The following is a 20,757-nucleotide window of genomic DNA, read 5'->3' as shown; positions in this document are numbered from 1 at the left end:
AAATTAACGATGTCGTCTTCATATCATTAAATTTTTATTGCATTCAAAAATGCAATAAATTCTGTAACGTCAAGAAGACGAATAACTTAAGTATTATACTGAAGTTATGTGAAATTTCTGTTGAAATTGAAAATAATATTAGCTATCTTGCTGAATTCTTCTATGTACAATTTTTTTTCCGTCTTACATTCTACGTTATTAGACGAATATAGAATTCATTTATATAAGGTAAATTTTCCAACGTTAAATAAATATGGTCTAACGCGTAAAAGTCTGGTAACGCATTCGTCTGCTATTGACATTTTTTGTCTACTGAAGACTTGCGTCAGAAATCTTTCAGTCCCTTGGACTTCCAAAGTTATGTTTGAAGCGTCGAACGTATAATAGTTCCGCTATATACTAAATATATGATATTCTAAATATGAAGTGAAACTGTCAGATGTCAGGTGACATCAATACATTTTTTACAAGTCACGGACGAAATCACCAAGTATGCTCATGTTTACTTGCATCTTACAAAGTTGCATCTTCGATTACTTGAATCTTACAATCTCATGCATGTCAAAAAGATTTGACTTACGGAAATCATACTTAGCACTGTCACAACTCTGAATTTCCATAAGCCTATCAAGCCTGAAATTGTGCGTTTAAAACTTTGTACTCTAGTTTTATGTGCGCAACCAACACTTTCACAGTAATAGTGTTTTAACGCAACAAACAATTTGATAAGTAATATGTTGTATAGATATTAGATATACAGTGTAAAGTTTTTAAAACGTCATTCGCTATATAGAGTTTATCTCTATAACGTTATATCTCTGTTACATTAACGAGACATCGTCTCTATAACGTAAAAAATTGTTAAATTTGTTTGAATTAACACAAACCCCTTACATTAATTCACTCTTTATAACGTAAAAAAGCACATCTCTATTACGAAAAAATATTTTCATATTTAGAAATTAACAACATACTTAAGTGTAATTGTTTTATAATCAGATTACAAAACTAACCTATTGAGGTGCCGAATGTCATAGCAGCTCGCCTTTGTTATTGTTAATTGCAATAACACGTGTGCCATTATTCTAAGATTACATTGCCTGTATGAATTTTTGGTCTCAGTTACTAAAGAATGATGACAATGGTCACATTAAAATGTTAAATTTGGTGTTTTTTTCTTCGTATAACGATTAATCTCTATAACGAAGAAAACTGATCAGTCCCTTGAAAGTCGTTATAAAGAGTTTACACTGTTTTTAATAATATTATAAACTTAAATAATAAACGGCATTCTTTAATATGCAAAATGTTACCTGACATGTTAAAATTAACTCTAGTTAAATTTATATCTATACATATACACACCCTAAGAGCAGTGTTGGCCTAGTAGCTTCAGTGTGCGACTCTCATCCCTGAGGTCATCGTCGTCGTCTGTAGGTTTGTTCCCCGGCCGTGCACCAATGGAATTTAGGTCTATCTACGCATCTAATACTCGCACGTATCGTGAAGGAATGAATAAGAAAACTGGCTTGTCTAAAATCCAAGAATCTATGACATGTGTCTGACAGAAGGCTGATCATCTAGTCTATTTTGTATGAGGCCAAGCCATATGGGTTGTAGCGCCACTGTATTATTATTATTATTATGCATACACTAAAAACGACGCTAGAGAGATTAATCATAAATCACCGAACATTTTGCGCAACATAACTTAGTATCACATACAATATAGTATATAGTATACTTCAATATAGGATATTATCGTAGTTAGCCTGAATCAACATTGGATTCTGAGAACCAATTTAACTCAATTGAAATATTAGTTCTGGGATGGATTTTATTCCACGAATATTGTTTTAAGATGCATATATTGGATTATAGAGATAGGGTAGCTTCTATTAGCCTATCATAATTTTTAAAGAATAGAGTCAGCGTAGTGGTTTCAGGGGATCGATTCGATTCCCGGCTATGCATCGATGGACTATTCGTACATCTGCGTATTTAACAATCGCTCGTTCAGCTAAGAAAAGGTTCGTGAGGGTAACCAGCTTGCTTTAGACCCTTTAAAATTTGTTAATATATACTTATTAGAAAAATTTAATCATCGCGAAAAAGAAATTGGTATTTTAGCACAATTAGTTTTGAAAGCAATATAATTAAAGAATTTAACAAAAGATTGGGTTGAAATGTTGACATAAAAACTATTGGAAAATTAAATTATTTCGTATAATTAAATTGTTATAACTAAGCAATATAAGAACTACTATTAAAACTTATAATACTACTTTAACAATACTAATCTACGAGATATGCAAAAAAAATCTCGTATACGATTCAAAGAAAAAATCTTCAAGGATTAGAGAGTAATTTTAACTGGAACAAGATAGTATTTATATAACACACCATCAAAGGGTATTTACGTAGTAATAATAATCATATAATATTTACAAATAGAAAATTAAAAAAAAATTATAAATTTATTTTATTTTTTAAAGAAACAGTATGATAATAAAATAGGGATGACAATAGGTAATTGGTAATAGAGTATACGTGAGGCAGCTTGTTGCATTAACGAGGCGTGGGGCGGACCGCCCGCCCAAACCTCCCAACCATATAAAAGCCGCACCGAAGTCTTTCACGGCATAACGCACCACATCACCGACTTAACAACAATCCCGAAGCAGCACTATTGTGAAAGGTAAGTGAAATATGTTTTATCTGAAAACTTAAACTATACATGTTTCACTAGTTAAATAACAATTTGAATTTATATTTTGTTCGTATACTTTTAGACAGTTCTTCGAAAGTGTTAATAATAACTGATAAACGTTTTATAGAAATACAATTTAACAATTTTTAAAGTTAAAATATACAATAGCATTTAGTTTCATATAAAAGTTAGCTTTAGAATATATTTTATTCGCATTTAGTCGGTTCTTGGAATATTTTAAATTCAAAACTTAATTTATTAACTTAAAATTAACATTACTCGGCTCTACAAGATTTCATAGTATATAACGATTAAATTTCAAGTTTATAGTGAATTACGCGCATTCATATTCATAAATGACTATACACTTCTACATATCATACATATAATTTGTCTATTATTTCGAATTTGGTCACCAATTCAATATCTAAAAATATTCCATTCAAAAATCCTAAGCAATCATTCATATTAGTCGCACGTGTAATATCTTCAAGGTAAATGTAGAAAAGTAGATCAACAGATTAACTCTGAACTTAATGATACCAATTTTATGAATTGTATGCAGAGTCTGAAATATATGAAATAGGCTTGATTTATCATATAATTTAAAAATAGATATTGTTGGATTCTAAATCGATTTTTTAAATTTAATACATGTGTCAATAAATATTACAAATGGTTTGAGGTCGTTGAAATAACATTATAACCTCGTAAGAGTAAGATAAGAGCGTACTAATTCTTAAAAGGCCGGCAACGCAGTTGCGAACCCTCTGAAATTGAGTGTCCATGGTTGGCGGTATAACTTAACATCCGGTGAGCCTCCTGCCCGTTCGCCCCTGTTCAATAAATAAAATATTAATTGAAAACTACTATCTATTTATTGGTTTTTATAAATAAACCACACTAGTAATTTTTTCAAGTTAGTTAAATATTCATTCGGTTTTTTTCTAAAATTAATTTTCTTTGATATTGGTGACTTTTAGTAAAATTTCTTGTCCAATTCAATTCACGGTCGATTTCCTCTCATCTTCAGAGATTAACTTTCTTAAATCTTAATATATTACAGATTAACAGTCAAAGTTTCTTCTTATAAAATTTTGTATGTTATATATTTTGTATGATTTTTGCCTGGAATACAAATATATTACTAATTGTAATTAGAATATATTATTATTTGTAGAAAACATGCTATATTACGAGAGTAACAGTTTTGTAAGACAAAAACGTACTAATCTTGTAAATAAGACTTTGGGCGTATTGATTATAGATTGTTACATATTTCTGCGTTAAAGTCATTTTATTAATTGTATTATCTTTGTAACAATGAAAAATTTCTAATTACCACTAAGAATATGAACCCCACGAGCATAAGTTAACTAATCCTCACGTGCATATTAAATAATGCAATAATACAAACGTAATTAGAAACCACATAAATTGTTTGTTACCCGGGAAATCCGGCAAAAATTGTTTTTAAAATCTCATTGTAAACCAAATTGAAACGAAAAATGCGTGTCTCCACATATTACATTCCCTGTTTGTATGACAATATAATTGTAAATGTAAAAATATGTATGAAAATCCTTACAACTCTGTTCTGTTTTCACTTTGCGTTCACCTTATTCATTTATTATTAACAGGGTACGTCTAGTGTGCTTTCAAAGACCTTTATGTAATCCTATATAAATGAAAGATCACATATTCTATACAAAGAACATCGTAAAGAGATTACATATTCTCTAAACCTTAGGGACCTTACAATTACCAGTTACTACAGCGATAAACAACTAACATACTAACAATATGGATATAACAATATATATATGGATTACTAAATAAAAAAAATTAACTCTTTATGACCTTATTTTTCGAAAAATGATCTACTATATGCAACTTTACAGAAATTGGTTAAAGAAAGTTAAATTAGTATAAGGTTAAAAAAGGCTTTTATTATCATAGACATGAAAACAAATAATACAATTATTTAATTTTACCTTATTACTACTAAGATTATTACAGAATTTCATTAATTGTAATAGAATTATTACTATCATTGTTATCGTTATTATATATTTTTGTAATTAATATAAATTTTATACATTTTATGAACACACTACACGGTTTTTGGCATAAATAATAATGATTTAAAAGCATAATTTCTATTTATAACTAAATTAAATACTGCAATATTTATTAAATATAACGTGAAAAAAAAAATTAATATAAACGTACTGTACCTTGCGGTAAGCCTGAAGTTAGTTTTCAGAGATAGGCAAACTTCACAAAAGACAAATCTTGCAACTAATCAATAAATTGGATCCGAAATCGTCGAACACGAAAAAGATGGCGCGTAACGGAAAATTTGACGCGTAACCGAAAAATGTGACGGTATTTTTTTTTCCAACGCCGATACAGAAGTTCCACTTCAAAAAATGTATAGATTTGTTTCTACTCATATTACCTACGACGAACTAATATTGTCATTCAAACAGTTTAGGTATTAATAAATATTTTATTTAGGCCTTATATAGTCATCTAGATATGCTATACAATTGTATAATTATGGAAAAACGTTTAACTCTGATATTAACCTCTGATTGAGCATCGACGTTTCAAAATATCATACCCACTGGCTCATTTAAAATAATAGCGAAAATATTTCATGAATATTTTTCTTTCTGACGCAAGAAGACTAATTTGAGTATGAAATGGAATTAAATGCTTTAAATAACTTATTTGAAAATAATTAATGAACTTCGTTTATATCCGTTAATTTTTATTAAAAACGATGTTTGTACCACGCAGGTATATTTCATCTCATGTTTAACAAAAAAGTTTGTTTATTAAAAAACTTGGCACGCAAATTAAACACGAAGGAATTTTTGAGATTTACCTCGCTCATGTACAAAGCTTTACACAACTTAATATACAACGTATAGAATTGAAGTTTTGTGTAAATTTGGTTATGTAATCCTTTTGATTATTTTTATTGTGTTGATTTAGCTGACTTAGAAATATTGAGCCTGGAAATGATAGGACTGACTGATAGGCTGAGGCCGATGTCCGTTAGACATAACATCTGAAAGGGAGCTTGTAGCTTATTGTTTATCAGAATGCCAAATCATAAAATGACTGCTTCACGACTGATTTGAGAGCGACCGCCGATGCGAAAACCACTGTGTGAGTTCGAAAAGTGAATTACAGAATCGCAGGGCTGTTAGTTTAATAACACTGTTTTAACTGAAATACTGATAAACACATTTTGACAAAGGATAAAACGGTGGGAATATGTGAAATGGGTCTGAAAACGGCCTCTTCATGTTAGTTCTATGAGTCTTCTAAAGGACCGGCCGGTAGTTGACTTCCAAAACGGATTATAAATTTATATTTAAATCACTGCAAAAGTTTTAATACACAGTAGAAAGATTACTATTTTACATTTGTGCTGAAAAACCAAAGATACATTTCTTAATTTGATTATCCCTCACTTAAATATTGACCGTCACTTAACCCCCCCCCCCCCACTAATGAAAAAGCCTTTTATTCCTGTCGCCTTTCAAATTGAAATATACTTTTATTATGACTAAGTGCAATCCAAGGCTGTAAGCAACGGTTTAATTATACAATACTCGAAGAACATTCATTCCAATATGGACAAAGCAATTACGTTAATTCTTCAAATAAACACGTATTATGGAGATTATTTACCTTATAGGTTGATTATTTAAAAAAATGGTGCGTGTATTTATGTACGCGCGTAAGAAGTTATACTTCTTTGGCATTATTAAAAATTGTTTTTGATTGTATGCAAATAATTAATTACAATTAAATAATCAAAGACTGGAAAAGGAGTCAATATAATAAATGAAATTCAGTTTAAATTTGAAAAATTAAATAAATAAATATTTATTATTATTCTCTTACATTAAGTGTAACATAAATTCTATTATTATTCGAATGTTGTTCTTAAATTATGTCCAATGCCGTAGCACCTTCCGTAGGCAACTTCATTCTGTTAATGTTGTGTCACGGTGCGCGCGCATCGTAAAATTTCACTCTCATCAATTTTTCATAACGCGCCTAAAGAAGTATAACTTCAAAAATGTCTTGAAAGTGGTGGTTTGTGAAAGAGACTTATAAAAACGTAAGCTTATATTATTTATTGTTATATTACGAGTACACACAACTAAATCACTGGGATTTCTTCGTATTTTTCAAAACCATAAGACTCCTTTAATGTAGAATATTATTAAATTATTTAGAAAATAATTTAAGGAAATATCTTATTTTATACAACTATTAAAACTACTAATTGCGAGTACCCCTATACTTCGCCTACAAACAGTTGAAACTTTAAAGTACCTTGATAAGTTGACACAATTACAAAATTGTGCTCAGGACTGGTGCAACTTTTAATCAGGGTACGATACTGATCGCGACGTGCTCGTTTTCGATGTAATGTAAATTTCCTAATATCGAACCACTGATGGCACAACCGATGGTACCAAAACATAACATTGTAATCGGGAATCGCTATCACCCTTGGAAGTTTCATAGTCATGGGCATATATTCTGTTTTTCTTAAAATCTTGATTAATTTTACTATATTTTTAATTAATGTGAATGTAAAATGATAAATATGACGTTGAAGCTGTATCATAAAACTATATGTTGAAAATGAATGCAGGTATAAAATCTATAATAAATTTAAATACAGGCATTCTATAATGAAATTTCTTTTCAAAAAAGTGTCTATACAAAGATATTCAAAAACACATTAAATGAACACCTCTTTTAACAGTATTTATGTTGAGTTTGATAAATTGTCCCTCAATTTATCACTGAACATTGTCACGAGGACTTGCAACTCGTGTAAATGATGCGTGAACACACAGCACTCGGAGAATATGCACTTGTCGATATAGTTTATTGAAAACATTGTACATATATATCACATTTGTAGCTGTATACGTTTTTAATGTAATTATTTTACGTTACATATTAGTTATTCAAAAAATAATGCCGCTAGAGTTAGTCCGCGATTTATCGCGACTCATTTTTAAGCTGTTTTATAATAGACGTTATATTTTTTGGTGCTTTAATAAACAAATTGATAGAGCAGCAATTATGTTATTTACGTTGTGAACTTGAATAATCTATAGATATGATTTTAGTTTATTCAAAAGCATTATATAAGAATCTTGGACAGATCCCTCTCTTTTACTAGGCTTTGTTCTTGCACAAAAAAGCCTTAAATATCAAGCACACATTACGGCAATCTTACAAGAAGCAAGCGTCGTAGCTTATAGCAATTTCAGTGTAGCAATATGCTACGAAATCGTAGAGGCCGTGTACTGAGGCCAATATGGTTCACAAACTAAAACAAACAAGATTATTGTGATGTGGACTTGTAATACAAATAGTTTGGGATATTTCAGAAGTTTCCCTGTTCGGTTGTAAGGTGATATAACCACCATCTAATAGGTTTAATTATGTACTATGTGGTTGCCAATAAATAACTTTAGTAAAACCATCTATTTCCTATTTCTAGCTAATGTTAATGACTCACGCCAGATTTAACAGTTAAACTAATTTTGAAATTGAATTTTGAAACTAATTTTGACAATTGCAAAAATGTAATAAGTTTACGCGAATTAAATTATTTCGTTATTGTTATGTCACTGAACTTTACCTCTAGGTAAAGTTCTAGTGGTCTACCACTTGATGAAATTTTCTGGTAAAACCGTAGGATTGTTAAATTTATATTACAAATAGACCCAATGTTGGAGCTGTCAATTTTTTTTTACAGAAACAATGCTTCGAGCCAGCAGAGTTGTGGTGTTTGCCGTGGTCACGTTAGTTGTCTGCTGCAATGCCGACCCTCGTCAGGTAGGAACAAAATTGTTGTTTAACAGAAACAAAGTAATTACCATGATAAGGATTTCATGGATTTCAACATTTCCATTGTCTGACAGATTGCGGTTTATACGCGTAATTCAGAGCGTACTAAGAAACTACACCTTGTAATTATAGTAGATATCTTAGCCGTCTTTATTTTATACTAATTAAAAATCATATAATGAGTAATTAATTGTTAGGCGATGGATATTTGAAATAAAATCACGCTTTCCGTTTGTTATAATTTTGAAAATTTTATCGAGAGCTTACGAAAATTACATTTCTTAATTGGGAAATGTTGGACGAATAATTAAGTCTTTACTTATAATTGCTAGCTCTATTTTTGAGACATTATGATAACGAACTAAATTTCCAATCAAATTCATACTTTACTGATAATGGTCCGAGGAAGGTCCATCAAGATAGACTAATGCATAATAGTAGAGTATGATGTGCAAATACCATCTAAAGTATTTTAAATTCTTCGTATTCTTCTAGTTCCGATTGTGAAAAATTATTCGAACAAAGAAAACCTTTCGACGTATGCCAAGTATAGAGCTACTTGTGTGCGCATCACGATTTTCTCATATTCAAATATTTACGGACTGAACTCTTATTGACTCTAAGAAAGCAAATAAAATATGTTATTACAAAAGGTTTCATAGATGCCACATATTTTATGAATACTTTTGTACATTTCAATAAATATCCTTAACACATACGTAGAATATATTTTAACGAACAATACATAAATTTTTCATACAGAATTTTTGTGACATAATATTTATTATTTAACAGGAGCAAGAAGAGCACAACGCAGCTGATCGTTACGACAATGGTGAGACTCTAGTTAACTTAAAATACGGCACAGAGCACCTTATGGTACTTTTCACAGCAATTTGATACTTCATTCACTTAACCTAATAAAGCCACTCAGTGTTCTCCTTTAACCCCCGTGCACAGTATCTTAAAGTCTTCACAATAATTGACTTTTTGCACATTTTCACAATAATTCTTGGTGATGGATTCGCACAGTTTTTAACGCACAAGCTTTTTGGGCACATTAATGGTAAGTACATATATATTGCTTTGCTTTACAAAAATATAACGATTATTTTAATAGCTATTATTTCTTACAGAGATAAGAGAAAGACAGGAATTGGAAAGATTTCTACATTTTATATTACAATCGCAAATGAGGAACGGATATGAACGGAATCTGGATGGGATCGGAGGCGCTTTATTAGGCCGAAGTCTTGGAAATGGAAGAATTAGTGATGGACTTGGTGGCAGTAGCCTTTTGGGAAGAAGCCTTACGGGTGGCAAAAATTTGGACAACTTAGGTGGTTCAACTCTACTTGGTAGAAGTATTGACAATGAACATTACGCACGATTTGTTGATTCTCTTGGTGGGGGGAATTTCGTCCGTACCCTAGACTCCATTGGAGGAGGAAATTTGGTACGAAATCTGGATTCTATCGGTGGGGGTAACCTGGTAAAGAAGAACTTAGATGCTATAGGTGGACCGAATCTAGTTAAACGGCACGTTGACTCTCTTGGTGGAGGTAACTTCGTACGTAAATTAGATTCTATCGGAGGGGGAAACTTTGTCCGTGAGCTTGATTCCATAGGAGGTGGTAACTTAGTGTGAATATACATTTATCATTTTATTAGTGATATCATCTGCAAGCTGTAATTATCAATTTGTTTTAATGTATGTGATTCTGATTAAAAAATAAATACGCATAATACATTATTTTTCTGACCCTTTCCCTATCTTAGAACCAATTTCCCTTCCCAAAGAACAATATGTAAAACCTTTTAGAAACATATCCTTTAAGCCTTTCTCGTAAAGCGTTTTATCATAAGGGTATAATAAGTTTTAAAACAGGTAAGTATAAGATGGAATTATATTTACGGCTTGTAAATTATATTCTATACTCCGTTTATTAATATAGGTAACAAACCACAAAACCTCGAGTCTATAGGACACAATTTGGTGAGGCAAGTCCGCGAAGCACATCGCATGTCACATTTGGGAAGACGATATGAATATCTGAGGTAAACTACAATACTACATTATTATGTAGCTTTAGCTATTTTAAAAAAAATTAGCAATAGCTAGTGAGTTTTATAATGAGAGACACCTTAGTCAATCTTATATATGTAATGGAATGATATTTCATTAATTTGAATTTGACGCGTCGGAGTGACACGCGATAAAATGGCGGATGACGTGTAAATTAATTTAGTGGATTATAGTGTAAAAAGATAGATTAAAGGATAAATGAACATTAAATGTCGTTTTATAAGTAATATTATTAAGGATTTTTTCTAAATGAAAACACAAAACTGTTTCTCTGAAATACAAAGTTTTTATTTTATTTATCACATTTTATAATATAATGCACTTATGATCTAACTATTATAATTATTCTTACCTGAAATACAAAGAAACGACATTTAATGTTCATTTATCCTTTAATCTATCTTTTTACACTATAATCCACTAAATTAATTTACACGTCATCCGCCATTTTATCGCGTGTCACTCCGACGCGTCAAATTCAAATTAATGAAATATCATTCCATTACATATATATAAATTACGCGTCACGTTGTTTGTCCGCTATGGACACCTAAACTACTAAACCGATTTCAATCAAATTTGCACACCGTCGGCAGTTTAATCTAACTTAAAAGATAGGATAACATCTTAATTTATACCCGCAATATTTTATTGCAAATTATTTGTTTTTTATTTGTCAGTCTCAATTCTAACAGATGGCCCTGTGTTCGAAGTACCAAAGTTACACATAAGCTACAATTTATGGCATAACTACCCAAAAAGCATGGTGGTCCCCTACCGTTTCCCTTGAATACTTTACTACTATGTAATATGACAAAATCCTTAGCCACAGCAACGCTTGGCCGAGTCTGCTAGTATCATATAAATATAGAAACATTTGTTAAAGTTAAGTGCCTTATTACATCAGAAATACATTTATTAATATACAACTACCAGAGACATAGTCGACATCATAGGAGACCGAAGAGCTGGCAGCTACCTCGGACAAAGAATTAGTCTAGCTATTCAAAGGAAGGACGGAAAAGAGTACCGAGAGTTTTTTACGCCGGCTTTTTCTCTCGGCCTACACCCTCTGTCTTCTTTGCCGATGAGTAGGGATGCCTACAAATTCAAATTTAATGACGTGGAATAAGTGATACATGTATCTTATGTTCCTTAATAAACATATTTTATTTTATTTTAAGGGGGAACGCTGCCAGTATCTTCGGAACCTTGCCTAAAGGGACTCCTTGTAATAATATATTTTAGTTATTGTATTATATTTTTTAAGGTTATGCAGTAGGTATTACTTATATATTCTGTAATTTGTTTGCAATATAGAACCAGTTCATTGACTTCAACCATTTCATTTCATACATGTGATTTTTTTTAAACCACATGACTTTATTAATATCTACTAAATAAAAATCAATTATTTTTTAGTCCACTTGGTAGGAATCTGGTTGCGCCATTCGAATACGCATACGGCTATTACGGAGATGGTCTGCCAAAACGAAACTTTGATGAAATCGACCGGTGAGTACTATTTATAATCAATTGTATCGTTTATATAACAGAAGTTTTATATACTTATTAAGTCGTCATTAATAAAATATAATTTACCAAAATTTTATTCCTCGACCTTCTACTTGATATGGGTTTTTTATAGTATAGTATTATTATATTCCTTCTTTAACATACCTATTAAAGCCTATTAACATATATATTCCATTATTCATAAAAAAATCTTTAGTACTTGACTGTTATGTCGTACACTTAAAGAAAGACTTACAATTTTCTAATTTACATATCGATGAAATAAAGTAAGAGTTACGGATGTCATAGTTTTAGGAAAAATATCAACCACTACCTTAAATGGACCCATTGAACATTTTAAACCTCTTTATTTTCTGTTTACTGTCTTATCTATCTCTTGGAAAAGCTTTACTTCTAACGAGCTTAAACTTTGGTCAATACTAGTGGGTAAGACAAAATAATGGTCGTGCTTATGAATTTGAAATGATCTTAGTAAATTTGCAAGACATATAGCACACAGGGGAAATCCGTTTGTTTAGTCCGTCACACGATTTCAACTTTGTATAAGTTGTTTGTAGTTTTAAACAGCGAACTGCTTGTACAAACTTTGATTAAATATTAATAATGTTACGTTATAATTTATTCCTTTAGTATTTATTTATAATTTAACAATCATAATAATTTTTTAACTAACAATTGAATCATAACATAAAAATAAAAATAAACATAAATAAATAAAACACTAAAATATTTTAGAAATATTAAGGCGAGTAATGCTGGCAGCATTTCCTCGCTGTGCTGTCTTTTAATGATGTTCTTCTATTAATAAATACCATCTTTGGTGGCAACACACACATTTGAATAAAACTTATTAAACGCCTACAAATATAGAAAATTACAAACAATTCGTAAATAATAAGTACACGCCTATAGATGGTGTTAATATGACATAATTTCAACTTGATCTGGAAGTCGCTCGCTGTCGGAAGCACTAACATCAAATTATGTAAATCATTAAATTCATGTTTTAATTCATTTCCAAGAGGCCTGTTTTGTTAAAAGAATTTATGAAAGAAAACTTTAAGCAAACTTTTGAAGAATCTTCTAAAAGCACTTTTGGCATTAATTTTTATAGTTACTGTGGACTCGGAAAGTTTGTTCTATAAAGGGCAGCGGATAATATTCGTTTGTTGATATTTAAAAAAAGTTATATACGAAATACTTTTCTATTTTGTTATGAAGTAGTTGATGGAACGTCAGTGGTTCAAACAACTGTGACTAATGACTAACTAAACTACTACTACTTTTCCTACGTTTTCTTGCTTTCACAACAAAGACTCGCGTGTATTAGTATAGGTACTATAGAGCTACTATGTCTGATGCTGTTCCATTGGTAATCTAATCTATTAAATTTAAAGACTTTTTTTCGCCAGGATCGAACCCTGGGTCTTCAAGTTCTAAACTCTCTCAACCTAGGTGATTTGTCACTAACTAACGTTTTCAACTTATTCAGATCAAACTTGAACACATTTGTGAAGAAGCGAAACTTCGACGAGATAGACCAGTCATCCATGCCCTTCCCATTCAAGAGATTCTACCCTCTCATGGGACTTAACTACTTGGACGTCCCAGTGTAAGACTTAAGTTACTTTTATAAAATTACTACTATTATTAAGGCAGCCTTAGTAGTCTAGCGTTGGTGTACTGATTAAGAGGTCTCGTATTTATATAAAAAAATCATACATTAATTCATTCAATAACCAACAATGCCCCGTTTCGTATGCTTTAAATAAATAGTTATAAAATTATGCTGTGATATATTAAAATATAAAAATTACAATCAATCATCAAAACTAATTATTAATATCCGATTCCCTTTTTCTCAACTCTCAAAGCTATTTCCACTCCAATATTAATATTTAATTAGAAATGTTCGTAGTGAAATCTAAGTATAAAATATGAAAACTTCTAAGCTTGTGAAACTTTCGAGCGCAAGTTCTTTTGATATTGGTATCAAAGCAAAGTTAAAAGCCACATTTATTAGTGAAAATTGGAGTAAAGCCATCACACCCACTTTGTATAAGCGGATTATCCTTTTCAAACAATGACGTGAGCGTATTAAAATCTTTACTTCCGTCTTGATTTAAATATTTGGGTATTATAGCAATTTTGTCTAAGTCATATACTTTTTTCAGTGTACATAACGTAAAATTTATGAAATTTTCCAGTCCTAAATTTTGTTTAGCGTGAACAGTAATTAATTTTACCAAGAGTTATCATTTTGGGCGTCACCACTGAGGTTGGTGACTGTCGTGATTATACAAGTTTTGTACGCAGGCCTTAACGCTTAACACTTTGTCAAACTTATGGTATAAGTTTACATTATACGTTATAATAATATATAAGATAATGAGTTATAGATTTTTGGCGCCAAATCAAAATTAGCAAAGACAGCTACTATTACGCTCAGAAAACTTCATTCAATTTTTCAATACTCTATTTGGAACGGATATCATTTTGTGTTTCTATATAGTTTATGGATATTGTCGGTGTACACAGATACAAGAAAATTTACAGATTATACACATATAAGTCAGATATTTATCTGGTTACATAGACTATAACGCACAAAGATTTAATTTAGATAATATTTTCAGCTCAAGCCTAGACAAGAAGCGCTACAGACCCGATTACCCTATGGACGAAATTGACTTCTCACAGTTCCCTATTGGTTCTAAAAGATCGGAAAATACCCACTCTTTACGATAATAAGTATGCAGTAAACATCTCGAAAGGCTCAATCGCTATGTATTAAGAAATTTGTCTCGCTTTCTTCGAAAACTTTGACACGATATAAACTTTCCTTCTTTTTATGTTTACTAAAAACTTCGTGTTTATTGGTTAAACTTATATTTATGAATAACGTTGTGTATTCTATATTAGATATATTTTAATCTGTAATTTTATTAGAAGCAAATTAAACGCTTTTTAATATAAAAAAATATTTGTCCTTGTAAGAAATTGTACGTTAGTTAAATGTTGTTATACATGTTGCATAGGTATATTTATTTATTGTAAAATAAGGAGAGAGACACTATTATAGTCCTAAAATCTTAAATATACCTAACTAGTGTAAATATATTTTACAAATTAAATTCAAAACCCAAAAATATGTGAATGATATTATTTCATTAAATAAACCTTTATTTAAGTATATAATGGCTTTTATTGAAATCACTTTCACAGCAAATATCAGTACTAATTTTATTTATCTATAACTAGTACTAAAACTTAAAACGAAATTTAAAATAACATAAACAATTATCTCTAGTCTAGCTTTCGGCAAAGGCATCATTCAAATGTCGAAATTTCCATCTTACTCAAGTTAACCTGGGCAATTCTCATCCTGGATCTTATTATTATGATAGGATAAATATTCAAAACCCTTATTAATCTCTACATAGTATAAATTAAGGTAGCTTATACTGGTAAGCACTATGCACAAGAGTTCACAACGTTTTAGATATTCAAATTCAAAATATGTTATGATTGTATATTATATAATAAATAAACCTATACGTTTTACTTACGATGGTCTCTAAAATGTTATATTATCTACATTTAAAACTTTGTCAAAATAGCTTCATCTAAATATATTTTAAAATAAGGCGCGTAGACAATTAAGTTAAATTTATAATTCATCCAAATAGGTTCATTGCGGTCGATATTTGCGGACATAAGCTTTAAATAAAGGTACCAGACATATTCTCAAAATAACAAGGCAGAATACAAAACACCGTCCGTATCACCTCGACGTCCGTCGTTCTACAACTGAGCGTTATTTAAGGCAATTTTTAACGCGCACCACCTCTATGGGGAACCAGCTGCCCCCTGAATTCCGAACCAATTCGACTAAGGGTGCTTCAAGGAAAGAGCGTACCAATTCTTAAAAGGCCGACGTGCTTGCAAGCCTTCTGGCAGTGTGAGTCTCCATGGGCACTTTATGGGCGGTATCACTTTACATCAGGTGAGCCTCCTGCCTGTTTGCCTCCTCTAACAAAAAAAAAACACTAAACTAAAATCTTTCTGGCACTTTCCTGGCTCAAACAATAAGTCTCGCAATACAGCGAGGAAATGCTGCCAGCGTTAAAAGTACACTGACACAGGGACCAACCTTTTTAAATTTGTTTTGATTTTCATTTTATTTATTTTTAATTATTTTTATTATTACTTTATAGGTTAAGAAAATTGTAAATACTGTATTTGTGTAAATAAAAATGCTTTCATTTATTATTAAAATCTTCATTGTATTAATTTTTTTAAACATCATATTATTTTACGAGATTAAGCTATCGCATGACCTGTTTGCGGCTTTATTGAAAAAACGGAAATGAAAACTGTTCATTGAAGCGCCCACTTCTCCCAAAGGTAAACTAAAACAATACAATTACCAATTTTCCGGCCCCAATATTTATTTACCATTCCATACTTTTGGGCACAAACGGAACTAATTAAATAATATAGCTTTCCTTTATCAAAGGCTTGTAATATGATAATTTTCGTTATATAGTTACGCAGTGAAATTTTCTCGCGTAAAGAACATTTAAATTTAATTTTGGTAGGCGAAACATTGGACTTAAATTACTATTAAATCTCACTTCATACAGTAAGATTTTAAAGTAAAGCTTTTCAAGTACTTCACTATCAAGTGAACTAACTAACCAAAAATTCAAATAAGTCAAATACAATAGTAAGTGTGCATAAGCGGTATCAGTTAACATCAGGTACCTAAACCTCCTCCCGTTTACCCTCTGTTCTCTAAAAACATGATATTATTAGAGAAGTATACGTATAGATTATATAATGCCTTAGAAAAGTAACAGTTGTAACACACTCATAAAAGTTAAAGCGGAAATGGGCCGGTCACATTGCCCGCGTTTATGATGACAGATTGGTCGAAATACCTTAACTCGGAATGAATTGAAAAAAAAAACAAAGGACGCCCAAAAGAAACCTGGGAAAATGAAATAAAAGAGACAGCGGGGCAAGATTGGAAAATAGTAGCGAAGATGAGAGGAAGCATTTGGAGGAAGCGTTCACTCCATCGGAGGTCTTATACTAATTTTAAATATAATAATAATATAAACATAATGTAATCCTTATAGTACTCGAATTTAGGTTAGTACTCGAATTTTTATTTTATTTATATATAATTTATTTTCTTATTACGTCCCGCAATGGAAAGGTGCAAAGCAAAGCTTCACAAGCTAACTTGTAGTCTATAATATGAAAATACTCACATACATGTATGATTGGATATACTGTAAGGATTATATATGTAGTGTGTCACGTCGGTATGTGTAGCGTCGTGATGAGAAGCGCTTTCAGCTAATTAAAGTTCGTGCCGATAGTGCAATTATATCGGCAAATAGCTGCTTTGTGTTAGTCACACTCAATATTAAGTTTAAAACAGTAGTCTATGCCTATATACATAATGATTTTTATATGCTTTATGTAGATCTGTACTTCCCGGACCATGAGGCAGATATATGTTTATTAAATATTACGTTTGTTATGTACATATATACAATTTTATATTTTTACCTGACATTGTATTTGTTTCACTGCTAACACTTCTCTTTCTATTACCTAAGTAAATATTTTTTTGTACACGCTCATTTAAAAGCAAGTCTAGGTAAAAGCTACAACTAAAATTAAATTACTTTAAAATTCCACAAAACAATTATATATTTAATTAATGTTATATCCTTAGGATAATTTGTTTCGCCGCTAAAATGTTAATTAAAATCGCCATTTTCAATGCGGTAAGATTACAAATAAATTATAGGCACAACTGTTATTAGGGAGATTTAAAATTGTTACCAAATTTAATTTAAATAAAGAATACATACATTTTATTTCTCTTCGATTTTTGCCTCTATAACATAGACAATATTCTTTTAACCTTTTCACGCTTATCTAATCATTAAATTCGTTTTTCATCTATGGATTTTTGATAAATTTTTACAGGAAAACAATTAAATTTAAAGTTAAAATACAGCAGAAATTTGACTCTCGATTTAAAATGGAATAATTACAAAAACATTCCGAGAATTCATTTGAGTCTTTTGAACATCCATTGCCTGTTATTGGATGTTTGATAAATATTTAAAACGTTTTTGCTAAGAGATTTAATAGATACATTATGAAGTGGCTTCAATTTCGTGTAGGCAAAATGGTCTTATGTACATTTTCTAGAACGTGTTTCGCAGCTTATGCGCAATTTACGTATATAATAACCTATATATTACTACATATATTCTTGCTTGGAGATACTAGTTTAACTAATGCAAAGGTATACGTAAAAAAAACGTTGCGGTGTCTAGTTGAATAAATGTTTGCGGACTGTTACCGCAAATAATACAAGTACTTACAATTTATTATTATACTGTTTTTATCTATATATTATTTATATAGATACTTTTTAAATATAAATTATGTTGTTGCTTTAACTAAGAACGATTATATAATTCTATAAGTCAGTTTAATCATATAGTGTATACCCGGTTTACTATTAACTGAACTCACTCAAGCAATAGGTCCATATCGGAGAATTGATTGAAAATCCTTACAAACAAAGCCATGGTTTAGATGAATCTCTATTTATTGAAACTGTTATTTTGTGATATTGGGCAATTTTACGTATTCAATCACTCTTTGTATAGGGTTAGTCTTGTGTGATAGAGTGCGATAATCAACCAAGAGGTTGTGCGTTTGAGTCCCTTCTAAGCACAAATATTTGTGCTTAACTTGTTTATAGTTTTCTTGTGGGTTAAGTTAATAAACTATGTTTTCTATATGCGCAATGAATGGATCTAGGAATATAGAAATATTGACCCTTTAATAAATTTATTATTAACAAAATGTCAAATATAATATATAAAATTACTACATTGTCCAAACTATAAAAAAGTATTCGTGATAACCTACTGATAACCTTTATAGGTTAACCGACCTCTAAAGTAGCAAATGCATTAAAGCTGCAACTTTGTGAAGCATTATTATTATATCCATACAGGGTTTATAGATAGAAGCACTTTCGCGATACACGTAGCACCAATTGTATTAATATGCAGTATTAGCAGGGTATTGATCACTTATTACATTACATCCGAAGTGTTATTGATAAAAAGCCCTCGGTTCTCTTAGCGTATCGAAATGCTAAGAATTGATGAAATTAAATTTATTCGCACTGCCTTTAGAGAGACATTGGCGGAATGCTCAATGAATATTTTGAGCTTTTTTATTTTAACACCGGGTTATTACAATGTTTGTGATACATTTATATTAAACATCGACTAAATATATTATAGTGATAGCTATGGTGTTTGTTTCCTCTAGTATTCTAAGTTTTTTTTTAATGGCAACAATCATTATTTAATACTTCATTAAAAGTTTATATGCAGTGAGTAGGTACTTTTAATTGCAATCTTTACATTGCACACAATTGACACAATTTTGATTGAATTGACTAAAATGCCTACGGAAGAAATTAGTACGTATACTTCGACAGATTTATTCAACTATAACAAAATATCTAAACTAATATCCCAATAACCAGACATTAAGTTTGGGTAACACAACGATACGAGTATGTTTCGTTACTAAAAAATGCGTTGTCGAGTCAATTTAATATGGCGCACTAATTTATTAATATGAATTAAGACATATTAAATTCATTTATATACTCGGAATAATTTAATTATCTAACAAATATTTGGCACCGTATCAGGAAGATACACCCGCATACCCCATCATGTTCTTAAATTACGCTTATTCGTATAGCTGACAGAATTAAAACCACAAATCAATCCAACAAAGACTTTCCTTTTCTTAGTCGTTTTGTATGCAATTTCGATATAATACTTTTATCAACCTTAACTCGGGATCTCGCGGTACAAACCTCAACATCGAACTGGGAATAATCGTAATTGGATGTTAGAGTACCGGGTCTGTTGCAAACTGGTTATATCTAAGACCTTACCCTTATAAACTGATTTTAGATCTTTCAAATAGATCTTTTGAGATGTAAAGACCAGACACTTATAAACTCATTGTCCTGCATCAAGAGCAGTAAAAGGTATCTATCGTATTTCAAAGAGACTCAAAGAGTGCCTTTAATTAGATTCGTTAGCCGTACCTCTCACTTAACCCGTTTCTGATCCCTTTACTTGTGAACATACGTGAGTAAAATACGGGAATATAACTAAATTCAACTTTCCTTGGTCGCTAGGAATATTTTTTAAATTTTAAGAGTTAACTTTGAGTAAAAATTAGCACATAGCCCTCGCGACATTAATAACATTCAGATTTCTGAATTTGATTTAAAAGTTCACATTATCAATTGTGCATGACATGAAGCCATCGATTTTTGTATCATGTTATGCTCATGGTGTTTCTTTATCTTATGCGTATTAAATGCGCACATAGAAAATAACAAGTGTAGCCTAACCAATAAGCTAATACTGATCCGTATATTTGATTT

General features: G+C 30.8%; 1 protein-coding gene across 3 annotated transcripts; it reads left to right on the top strand.

Moving 5' to 3' along the window:
- The first annotated feature begins 2,572 nt into the window (after positions 1 to 2,572).
- Positions 2,573 to 15,104, top strand: LOC125053647 (orcokinin peptides-like). Of its 3 annotated transcripts, none has more exons than XM_047655118.1 (7): positions 2,573 to 2,698; positions 8,520 to 8,599; positions 9,407 to 9,446; positions 10,567 to 10,669; positions 12,132 to 12,212; positions 13,726 to 13,845; positions 14,870 to 15,104. In XM_047655118.1, exons 2-7 carry the CDS (start codon positions 8,525 to 8,527, stop codon positions 14,979 to 14,981), a joined length of 531 nt encoding a protein of 176 aa, XP_047511074.1. In that variant the 5' UTR covers positions 2,573 to 2,698; positions 8,520 to 8,524; the 3' UTR covers positions 14,982 to 15,104. The 3 variants fall into 3 exon arrangements, with proteins under 3 accessions (XP_047511074.1, XP_047511073.1, XP_047511072.1); XM_047655117.1 differs by having other exon boundaries at positions 12,120 to 12,212; XM_047655116.1 differs by lacking the exons at positions 10,567 to 10,669; positions 12,132 to 12,212; positions 13,726 to 13,845; positions 14,870 to 15,104 and adding an exon at positions 9,748 to 10,357.
- Positions 15,105 to 20,757: the final 5,653 nt, after the last annotated feature.

The sequence above is a fragment of the Pieris napi genome, chromosome 11 (genome assembly GCF_905475465.1).
Source record: "Pieris napi chromosome 11, ilPieNapi1.2, whole genome shotgun sequence".
NCBI lineage: Eukaryota > Metazoa > Arthropoda > Insecta > Lepidoptera > Pieridae > Pieris > Pieris napi.
This window is presented reverse-complemented; position numbering and strand designations above follow the sequence as displayed.